The following is an 11,812-nucleotide window of genomic DNA, read 5'->3' as shown; positions in this document are numbered from 1 at the left end:
CAAATAAGCCCAAACAACAGTTCTTTATTATTGTGTGTTGTGGAATTATACATTGTTTAAAGTTATTTAATGTTTAATAAATAACTCTCTGTCTGTTAGGTATTGTCCGGTAAATATCAGACACCCCATCTCCTCGAGGTCTCCAGACAAGAAGATGGGTAGAGTCTGAGGGGTGGTCTGCTGTCATGGCAGGGATTCGATCAGCTCGCTATTTAATTTTGTTAAACACACAACAAATTCAGTGAGAAAATCTCTCCAGATACTTTCAAAGTTTTGCTTTGTGATAATTTCTTTGGAATGGCTCCTTTTGCCAATGTTATTTCTTGGTTATGCATTGAAGAGGGTATATTTTTATCTGGCTGCTTAGGCTTTCGTCAGATCAGATCAGAAAGGTTTCCTGTGCGAAGGTTTAAGACTCTAAGCTTGCTGTGTTTCCTGTCAAATTGCAAACGAGTGTTCCAAACAAACTGGGCATTTCTGCTTATCTAATGCATGGAAAAGTTATTTTCCCTGTAATGCATGGTCACATCGTGTCATACATTCTCATGTAGACTACGGAGAGACAAAGACTAAAAAAGTGGGTCCTCTTTAGGGCCTGGAGAATTACATCCCTGAAAATAAACGTTCTCTAAGTGATAGTAATAATCTCCGGGTGTTTCCTTTTCCTTTTGAAGAACGGCAAAAGCGTCAAGAGTTGTTGAAGCGTGATCCCTGTACACATAATATTCTTCTCTTTAAGCTTTGCAAAGAGCTGAATAACTATCACAAATCTCTGGAGGAAGAGCTTTAATGAAAACATGAACAATTCTAGCTGTTGTTTTCCAAATAAGCTTTAGTTTCTCATGAGATGAGGAAAAGGGCAGGTCAAAAGGACAGCTTTCGACTTCCTGCAGATAGTTATGAATGTTTAAATCATGATTATCTGGGTCGACATGTTTTATGTCCCGGGCAAAGGACTCAAGTTAGAGAATATGGATACCATAACTATGAGGTGGATAGGGCTGGGTACAAAAATCGATTTAATCGATGTTGAGTCGATTCCAGTAAAATTTTACAAAATCGATATGTAGGGAATGAGATCGATTAGTTTTATAGTGACGTGAGTGACGTTAACATTCAAGAGCAGGTGTGGTCAAATGCAAAATGGCCGATGCTAGTAACGCACCGCTCAGCAAGCCCTCCCAACTGAAGTCTGACGTCTGGAACCATTTTGGATTTAAAATAACTAAAGAGAATATGCTAGATAAAACTAAAGTGAATTGCAAGATCTGTCAAGCAGAGGTCAGTTATTTTAGAAACACTACGAATCTCAGAGATCACCTGAGAAGGTATCATGCTAAGCTAACATCCAACAACAAACCTTCCGGAGCAAAACAAATGAACTGGTTCAGAACTGGTTCCGTGTGTTTCAATTCCATGGCACTGTTTGCAGCTCGCTTAACGATTCTCTTTTCGATTCCGTCGTGCTGCAGGCCTGAGCAGCACAACGGTAGCGAGTTACGCAAGTTACGCACACGGCATTCAATAAGCAAGTATGACGTGACCAGGCGAAAAAAAAAAGAGGAAAAAAAAAGCCGCCCCATCGGGTAAAGCGGTCGAAAGTTTGGCTTCATTTTAAGGCAGGGAAAGATGGCAACGAGGCGCTTTGCAATCATTGCAAAATGGCATTTACATCCGCGGGAGGAAATACATCCAACAGGCAGAAACATATGCGCACACAACATAGCATACATTTTAATACATGCCGTGTTTTTGATTCTTACCGGATAGAAGCTAAAGTTACGACCAGCATGGAAGGCAACACTCAAAAAAGTGGGACTAAGCTAAATTAATATTTACAAAATAAATATTAGTAACCGTAACATGAAAAAATGTCTGTGTGCAGTTTTGTATATTGTTATGTTGATTTAATTAAATTTTAAGTATTTATCAATTGCATTTTACTCATATTTTTATAAATAATATCAGCTCAAAATCACTGAGTAGAATTTGATAATATTTTATCAGTAAAGTCAACAATGTCGAAAAATTAATAAATTCTACTCAATGGGAATTCTGTAGTTTTAAACACCGTACACTTCCGCCGAAGGCATTTGCGCCACACGGACGTCGATGTCTGCCACAACCGCCATCAACTGACATCTGCTCAAGGTAAGAGGCTTTAATAACAACACAACGTTTTATATCTATGATGCTACAGCAGTTGAACATTGTTTTGCGTTACCTAACAAATTTAATGGCAGTAAATTAAGTTTAATGTAGCCTATATCAGTCGGAGTCAGATTCAAAGTCAGTCGAAGCTTCAGCGGTGCCCCCGACACGTTTTTAAACAGTTTTTTTTTGTTTTTGTTTTTTTTTAACTTGTCTGGCGTAATGTTGAGAGGACGTCTGATAATATGCTTTACGCGTCATGCCCCTCGTCTTATCTGCGTCATCGTGTTTTCAGCACTGAGCTACACTGGAGTGCTAATCGCCCGCTGTTAGAACGAGTCGCTTTGAAGCCACCAGCCGCCATATTGTTACTCCCTATTTCCCTTCAGTAAATAGGGAATATGTGCGCTGCAGCATCGAATAACGAGGATTTTCTCATGTTCAGGGGTGGCTTAAAAATTTTAAAATGTCAAATGCCATATACATTTATGTTATGTACTAAAACTATAAAGTACTGAGAAAGTCATGTGCTGAAATATTTTGCATTTTTTTTATATAGGGAGTAGCAAGATGGTGGCCAGTGACTTCAGTTTTTCGGCAAAATCAGCACTCCGTTGTATAATATAGCTCAGTGGTTTTCAGACTATTGGTTGTTTGTCGTGTTGATAACTCAGGCGTTATATTTGAGTCATAAGTCGCGCGAGCGTAAACACTAACAATAATTTACGCCCGCAGAGAAATTGCGCGCGTAGAGATGTGTTTATGCTAGCGCGACTTATGACTCAAATATAACGCCTGAGACAACGTAAGGACGTTAGTGTTTTTGAACTCTTCAAACGCGTGACATGCACGCACAATACACGCTGCACACCTGAATAAAAGTTTCTGGAATGTAGAGCACTGTAACTAATTTTACTTTTTGTACTTTCCTACTTGCCCTCCTATTTGCATGGTCTATGCGTATTTCAGTGATAATTTATCTAGCATGGATTTTTATTCATGGCATGAAAAATTCAACTCACAATTAAGAAAATTATGTTAGACATCCCTATATATATATCTATATATATATATATATATATATATAGATAGATAGATAGATAGATAGATAGATAGATAGATATAGTGTGTAAATGTAACAAATTATCTTGTTGTGTATATGACTGTGTGACAGTCTATCACAGTCAAGTCTATTAATGTATCATCCAAATAACCTAACTGTACATACAAAAACAAGTGTAAACTTTTGTTGCTTGTTTGGCTAAATTTTTTTTTTTTCTGAGTTTATGCTTAATATATTAATTCAACCAAATGACTTAAAGCTATGCATTTTTTCTAGGTGTATAAAGAATCTATCAACACTTAAAGACCGCAGGTATGTATTGCACTTACTAAATACATGCTGTTATACTACACTACAGAACAATTTAACATACAGCATATTGTGTAAAGGTTCATTCACTGTTTTGCAACACAATGTTGATAACTTCTATAAAAAATCATCTTTTTATCAACTTTTGCTGGTTAAGCAAATTTAATACAGTTTAACCTGAAGTTCCAACTTGAATTTCAAATGAAAGCAGCATAAAATATAGAGAATATTTTTCATAGATATGCAGTATATCTATAATACCATATACCCATATATTTATTAGCACTATTATTGAAGTAGGTTACTCTTTATACAGTTATACTGTATACAAGTTAATATAGTACCTTTATTTTCTTATTACTTTAGGTTTTTGCCGATGGGATGGCAGTGTAAGATCTGCAGGTCTTTGTCTGCTACAAAAGGGAACCTACTAAAGCATTACAGATTAGAGCACGCAACATTTGGTCGCGGGCAATCTCAGCCATGTCTCTATGGTAGTTGCCCTTGCACATTCAAAACGCAGAGTGCGCTTCGCACACATTTGTCCAGGTACCATGCCGCTAAGGAAAGTCTACAGCCAAATATCTCCACTTTCAAGTGTTTAGTTTGTGATGCTAGTTGTTCTACTGAGAAGGACTTCTTTCAGCATATTGGAAATCATCTGAAAGGCCATGAAACTGTCTTTTGTGTATTTGAAGGGTGCAGTTTTCGGACAAATATTTACAATACATTTCTAAAACACAAAAGCAGAAGACACCAACCCTATTCTTTGAGTGATTTTAAGCAAGCTGTGTATGAAAGACACTATAATCAGACGGCTGACCTCTCTGATTTACCAGAGGCCAGTGCTGATGAGGGAACTATTCTAGATGGTGATCCCGAATGTGCATCATACCTAGTTCTGAAAAGAATTGCCTTGCTTCTGCTGAAGCTAGAAAGTATATGCAATGCATCTGTGAGGTGCATTGATGTCTTGGTTGAAGACCTCCACTTCATTTCATCTTCAGCATCTGTTGCCGTTGTTAGAAATACACTTGAATCAACATTGAGATTAAATGAATGCACTGTAGACCAGGCATTCATATGTGACTTGGCAGAACAACTGTGTAACTTCCATCCCATTAGTACAGCACTAGGGGCAAGTGGTCCTCTTAGTACAGCTTTTAAGCGAAGAAGGTATTTTAAAGAGCATTTCCAGTGTGTTGACCCTGTTGAATATATTCTTGATTTTCAAAAGAACAAGACCTTTCAGTATGTGCCCATTCTCAAAACTCTGCAGGAAATCGTAAAGAATAAAGACGTTGCAGACGGAATTATATCCAGGTGTTCAAACAGCACTGGATATATTAAGTCAATTTTTGATGGCAAATTTTACAGGCAAAATGATTTTTATGCTGGAGAAGAAATACGACTCTCAATAATCCTTTATGTAGATGATTTTGAGGTGTGTAACCCTCTAGGGACCTCTAAGGAAAAAAACATAAAATTACAGCCATTTATTGGATTTTGGCAAATTTGCCAATTGAATTGCAATCTGAATTAACGTCAATACACCTAGCTTTACTTTGCAAAGCAGTTGATGTCAAACAGTTTGAATACAAAGTAGTTTTGGAACCACTCTTAAAAGATCTTGTCACTCTAGAAAAAGAAGGAGTTTTCATTCCCAGTGCTGGAAAAAGTATTAAAGGGACAGTACACTGTGTTGCAGCTGATAATCTCGGGGCACATTCGATCAGTGGACTAGTTGAAAATTTCACAGGGCCATACACGTGTCGGTTTTGTCTTGGACATTCTTCCAAGTACCAGACACATGAAGTACGAGGTGGAGCATTTCCACCCCATACAAAGGAGGACCATAGTTTGCATGTACAAACTGTTAAAGAAAATCCCAGTTTAACACATTTCTTTGGTGTAAAGCGGTCGTGTCCATTGACCGACAAATTGACTCACTTTCACTTTGTCTCTGGATACCCACCAGATGTACTTCATGATGTTTTTGAAGGGATTGTTCCAAGGGAACTAGCATTGTGTATTCAGGTTTTCACTAGAAAGAAATACTTTAATTTAACTCAACTTAACGAGTTAATTAAATGTTTCCCCTATAAGGGCTCAGACAAAACCAATAGCCCTCAGGAAATCCCTCAAAATTACACAACTCGCAAATCTATAGGGGGAAATGCTCATGAAAACTGGGCCCTGATACGTTTGTTGCCACTCATTGTTGGTTCACTGATACCTGAGGGTGATTGTGCTTGGCAGGTTCTTCTGACTTTAAAAGACATAGTTGAACTGGTGGTTGCTCCTGTTCATACACTTGAAACTATTGCATACCTTGACTTTAAAATATCTGAACATCGTGACAGACTTTTGGCAGTTTTTCCAGAAGAGACACTGACACCAAAACACCATTTTTTGGAGCACTACCCCACATTGATTGAAGAATATGGACCTCTGGTTGGTGTGTGGACAATGCGCTTCGAAGCAAAACACAGCTTTTTTAAGAAGGTTGCGAGGCACACTAACAATTTCAGGAATGTCTTGTTGACCCTTTCGACACGACACCAGATGATGATGGCATATCACCTGCAAACAGATGGTGGAAAGCAGGCACTGTGTGTTACTAAAATATCTGAGGTGCCTTTAAATGTGCTGCATCCAGACATACAGGGACTCTTAAGAGAAACATCACCACTTCTGTCTGTTGTGCTGTTAGCCAAGACTGTCACCTGTTATGGAACAAGGTACAATGTTGGGATGATCCTGTCCTATGGCTCTACAGGCGGACTTCCTGATTTTGCTGAGATTATTCAGATTGCTATTTTGGACTACTGTGTACACTTCATTGTAAAGTTACTTGCTGCCTGGTATGAAGAGCATCTAAGGTCTTTTCAGTTGGAGGACACTGGGAAAATGGCACTTTGGGAGCAGCAGAAACTTGGTGATGTCTACCCCTTGGCTGCGTACAGTGTAGGAGGAAGATGCTTGGTTACACTCAAACGTCACATCTGTTGTTCATTTTAGGTAAATGACATTATATTGAACCTTACATCTGTGCATACATCATGTTATCTGTATTCTGGTTCATGCAACTGGAATTTGAATTTCTTTTAAACAATTTAATGACAATTATAATTATGGCTTACGTATATATTGTTATGATTTCATCATTCAGGTAATAATACTAATAATTTTTAACTTGTTTGGTGTCAATACCTACAAATGTATCTTTAAAAAGCCCATATAAATTGATGAATTTAAAAGTTAAATGAATTGGGAATATAATAATTATTTATTGTCATATTTGAATAGTTTATAATTTAGTGTTAAAATGAAATGCAAAAATACTTTTTAAAAAATTTAGTATATTTTTTTAAACTTTTAATTCATAAAACTGAAAGTGGTCTAACACATATGATAGAAACATTAATTTAGACACATAACTAATAACATACATGGCAATACGCAAAAAAATGATCGGAGTTCCATTGATTTTTAATTGTCAGTGATTTATCATGTGATGACAGAATTAGGAAATATAATATTTAGTTGAAAATTCAAGTGTATTTCAGTTGTCATTAATAGTCTCTGAGTTTGTTTTGTTTCTTTTTTTCTGGTGGCACGTCTAGGCTCTTCATTGTAGTATTTACTGTATGTGTAGTCTAAGTGTCTGCTTCTGTCTGTTGATATTCTTATCAGGCCGGAGAGATGGAGGAAAAATTGTGAGTAATCATTGATGACCGAATTGAGAAGTTGGTCCTTCCATCAGGAATCCCACCGACTGTGGAGGAGCTGCAAACTATTGTGAAAGGGAACTTTGGAATTTCTGAGGAGTTCAGTCTTCAGTATTTGGACTCGGAATTTGAAGATTACTTCACACTGCATAAAACTGACCAAATTAAACACAAAGATACTGTAAAGGTTGTCTATGCTGCCCCGATTATCTTGCAATTGCAGCAAGTTGATGGAAGTTTGGACATTTCTTTTGGTCAACAGTCAACAGACTGTGACTCCGTATCTTATGCAGAGTCATCTGCATCAAATACAGAGTCATCTGCATCAAATACAGAGTCTTCTGCTGGAACATCTTCTTCAACGGACACCATTATCCTGCCTAGACGGAGAAGCACCACTGAACGATGTCAGCCATGGCCAAAGCAGTTTCCCATTCCGCAGTTTGCATATGAGACTGAGATGTGCCTTGAAAGAGCCGAGGAAGATCACAGAAAGAATGGAACACTTCTGACTACCTCAAAGGTCAAAGCAGACATATTGGAGAAGCTGGCTGAAACTATATATATGTATACAGCTTATCCATCAAGTGCACAGATATGTGATGTTGCTGAGGCACTTGTCAAGAAATATCCTTGTCTGAAGGAACCTGGCTCCTTCTCAGGCTACTATGGCTGGCAACAAAGCCTGAAATACAAGATGGCAAATTATCGCACCAAACTCAGAGGCTACGGTGTTCCTGAGGTGATGTGCAATGCCTTCAAACGCAAGAGCCCAGGAGACCAAAAATCTGCAAAGAATGTGAAAAAGCCTCGAAAGGCAGAAGTAAACTACCTCCCACCTTATCCAGCAGGAGAGGATGAGGAAAGTCAAGAACAAGAAAGGATTCAGTTGCTAACTGAAGTAAGGAAAAGAGACAACAACAAATTGATCAAAGAAAAGATGGCTAAAACTTTTGCACACCGAAGAAATGAAATCGTTAACCAATCACCTGCCATAGAGGACATCAAAGCCAGATGGCCAGCTCTATTTGAGGCATCTAATGTGAGTTACAAGTGTATGGTAATCAGAAGCATTCCTTTGCAATTGTGTGGGGACAGCTATTTTATACAAAATGTGTTAAGTGACTGTCATTTTATAAATGATGCTTCACATATTTTCAAATATAGTTTACAGTTTACATAATTTGTCTTTTAGATCCAGGATGAGTTTCACAGAATTACAACGGTGCACCTGGAATCGAAGTTCATGTCCAAGCTGGATGAATATTCTCCCAGGCTTCTGAACCTGTTCCACTCAAAGGGTGGGACCATGGGATTAAGGTTGCAGACTATCCTACTGAAGGTATCCTATGTTTGGCCATATTATGTTTTTTTTATCTATATTTATATTAAATCTGCAAGAGGAAATGTTATCCTGTGACTGTCTATAAAAATGTGTATTAAATAAGTGGATATCTTTTTAGTTACAGCAGTTTGTATGGCCACCGAATTAGACAATGTTTATCACACATTCTCAAAAATGTGACCATAGCTCATGCAAAATGTTTTCATTTTCTCTCAGCAGCACATACAGTATAATTGACAGTGGTTTCTTTAAGTCTAAGCCTCCTAGTGTTAAAAACTCCACCATGACCATGAGTAATATTAATTTATGTGTTTTTCATTTTCATTTCAGGCTCCTAGCAATCCTAACATCAACATAACCAGAGACATTGTCATCCGGTGTCTGATGTTGTACCTTGGGGAATCTGCCGATCAGCTCTTTAAAGAGTATGATGTAAGTTGAAATGCATATCTCTTTCAATCTCTATTTATTTAGGACCATCTCCTTTAGCTGTACAGTCTAAAATACAAAATGTTCTCCTTATTTTAGGATGCAGATGCAGACAGTGTGGCACAGGACCTTGCTGTACAAAGGATGAAAATTTACAGCATCCAGACTAATCTGTCAGAGGGTACAGAGGACATCGGAATCGTGATAGATGGTACAAAGGTCCTGACCGCTCTGGGTAACTTTCCAAGAGCTTGTGCCATGCTTGTTGGTGTGACGTATGCAGTGAATCTTTCCTATCCCAAGGAGCTCAGGTACACTTTCGAAGCCTTTCAGAAACTCTTCCTGGAGCTGGACTGTTCAAAGCTTTCTCCAAAAGTGAACAGCCTCAAGAGCAAGCTACTGGCTTAAGAAAGGGAGCCTAAATACACTGGTGTGCTCAGTTATTTTGTGCTGCGTTTAAGTGTTCAAGTTTTGTTAAAAAATAATGTTATCCATACTCATCTGAAGGGTGTGATGTTTTTTGTAGCTTGGTATTCCAGAAGAAACAAGTAAATGATAATCTGCACTATAACCAGGACAGTGACAGTTGTGTCTTGAAAACACAGAGTTTCTTGATGGACTATGAACACTTTGCCACCAGTTTAGGACATGGATGCCAGTGACACAGTCCACTTACTCAGAGGCAAATCCAGACACTCCTCTTGTTTTTCGTGATTCTTCTGGTTGTTCTTGCAACAGCAATCCACAGCTATATTATGAAGATGGACAATAATCTGCTGGGTCTTTACCCGTTTTGTGCCACTGGTAATTGTGAGCACAAGCTGTAGTGATCTGACACTGATCTGAGGAGCCTACCTGTGCAATTGGCCTGCCCCAAATAGCAAGTGCCTTTGTTAAATATATTTTTTCATACTCATTTGAGGGGCTTGCTGTTGTAATTCTGTGATGTACACCAGGATTTCTTTGTATTTTGGCATTTTACATGAAAAATGTTCAGAATATATGTGTAAACGAAGTTGCACAAATAAATGTTTAACTGCTGTTGTTCTAAGTATGGTAATTTGTTAACTGCCCTTCTGTGAATTCTTGCAAAAAGAACGCATTATATTGAGTAGGTTCTACATAAAAAAAATATGGCAACAAAGTGACAATCAATAACATTAAATAGATTTTAAGTCATGTGGTACCAATTATAAGTTAATTTGAGAAATTAATTTATGTAAAGATAAATAACAATTTAAGTTTAAACATGTTAAATTAAGTAACATTGTTCCAGGTTATGAGTTGATATAGCTTATTTTATTTATTGAATCTAAATCTTTTGTATCCAGATATTTAGACAGATAGCATCATTTTCACCCATATATTTAGTAAATATAAATCAATTTCATCCACATAATTAGTAAATATAAATTAATTCTGCATAATTAATTAGTAAATCTAAATCACTTTTTCACAAATATTTGGTAAATCTAAATTACTTTCTTTCGGATACATAGTAAATATTAATCAGTTTTTCCTATATAATTGATTTGGATTTACTCAACATTTGCCATATTTATAAGTAGATGCAAAGTATTTCAACCAGAGATTTCATTATTTTGTATTTAATAGTTTTGTTTAAATTTGCTTAATTAAATCAATAGTTTTTAATCAAAGTTGAAGTAATTAAAATCTATTCAATTATATTAAGTGTCACTTTGTTGCCTTAATTTTTTTAAGTAGACAATGGTCAAACTTTTCTGAGTGAACTCTGGTGGTAAGTAGCTAGTTTTACATCACTGGCTGTGCTTAATGTGGTGCCCAGTAAATCATATGCCATTTCTGGAAATAAACCAATTTCCTACCTCTCTTTGGGGTTATTAAGAGAGTGTGCCTTTCTCGTTAACCCAGCCCTTCATTGGTAGCATGTTTAATTAGAACTACTGGTAGCTGGAATTATTACATGATTCTAGCTATTGCAATGGATGTAACGAGACATGCTACGAAGTTGCTCCGTAGTTCAGGGAGCGAGATAGGTGACGCTTGTTTATTAAATTCAGGGGGAGATGAGTTTATTTCCCAAAATTGTATAGTAATGCTTTTTTATTAAACGGATGGCTTCTCCATTAGATTTAGATGAATGAGGTTATCTAAACAGAGATTAATAAAAAATGTACATTTTCTTGTATTCTAAACAACTCATCTACTGTATTTAAGTTTGTTCTTATATTCCTTTTTTTTATTTAAATAAAGATAAATGTTACTCCAGTTGCACATTTGCTGTGGACATCTTGACCTTGTTAGTTTGTAAGGTCGTGTGATAGTTAAGTAAACAAAGTTGATGCTCATTATCAAACTGTTTGTTCTCCTTTTTTCCCCAAATTGGAATCGAAAACAGAATCGATAAGGAATCGAATCATTTCACAGAATCGATAAGGGAATCGGAATCGTGAAAATGTTTTCAGGATGCCTTCACCCCCAGCCTTGAAGACAGTGCTGTAGTCAGGGACTTAAAGGCTACTGTAAAGAATAACTTGGGGACAAGGTATCTATGTATTTTTTTTGTCTTTATGTGCATTTTTTTAGTTGTAGCAGTCAGTGACTTATATTCCATCATGTACTTATCCTCACTCAAACTGTTACAACACATTTTTTCCAAGATTCGATGGACAAAAGAACACCTTGTATGCAGCGTCCGTGCTGGATCCTCGCTTTAAGGCCTTCCATTCCTGTCTGCTTCAGAACAAAATGACTCCTTCTCCAGGCAGTAATGTTTTGATTTAATAAGAATGTTTTCACTGA

The 11,812-nt window shown here is 37.1% G+C and overlaps 1 protein-coding gene across 2 annotated transcripts; it reads left to right on the top strand.

The window, feature by feature from the left end:
* The first annotated feature begins 1,923 nt into the window (after positions 1–1,923).
* On the top strand, positions 1,924–10,284 carry LOC118556142. 2 transcript variants are annotated; one of them, XR_004931273.1, is made up of 6 exons: positions 1,924–2,151; positions 3,491–6,544; positions 7,220–8,296; positions 8,450–8,596; positions 8,930–9,031; positions 9,128–10,284. XR_004931273.1 is itself a non-coding variant. In XM_036138666.1 (6 exons), exons 3-6 carry the CDS (start codon positions 7,715–7,717, stop codon positions 9,434–9,436), a joined length of 1,140 nt encoding a protein of 379 aa, XP_035994559.1. In that variant the 5' UTR covers positions 1,924–2,151; positions 3,491–6,544; positions 7,220–7,714; the 3' UTR covers positions 9,437–10,280. The 2 variants fall into 2 exon arrangements, 1 of the variants encoding a protein (XP_035994559.1); XM_036138666.1 differs by having other exon boundaries at positions 9,128–10,280.
* The last annotated feature ends 1,528 nt before the right edge of the window (positions 10,285–11,812 follow it).

This window comes from Fundulus heteroclitus, chromosome 1, assembly GCF_011125445.2.
Source record: "Fundulus heteroclitus isolate FHET01 chromosome 1, MU-UCD_Fhet_4.1, whole genome shotgun sequence".
Classification (NCBI taxonomy): domain Eukaryota; kingdom Metazoa; phylum Chordata; class Actinopteri; order Cyprinodontiformes; family Fundulidae; genus Fundulus; species Fundulus heteroclitus.
Note: the sequence above shows the minus strand (reverse complement) of the source record. Positions and strands in the feature narration are given on the sequence as shown.

Coding starts and splice junctions, on each gene's coding strand:
- LOC118556142 (XM_036138666.1), top strand. CDS start 7,715: ATGTGCCTTGAAAGAGCCGAGGAAGATCACAGAAAGAATGGAACACTT. Junction 8,297..8,449: donor CTCTATTTGAGGCATCTAAT/GTGAGTTACAAG, acceptor TTTGTCTTTTAG/ATCCAGGATGAGTTTCACAG. Junction 8,597..8,929: donor TGCAGACTATCCTACTGAAG/GTATCCTATGTT, acceptor TTTTCATTTCAG/GCTCCTAGCAATCCTAACAT.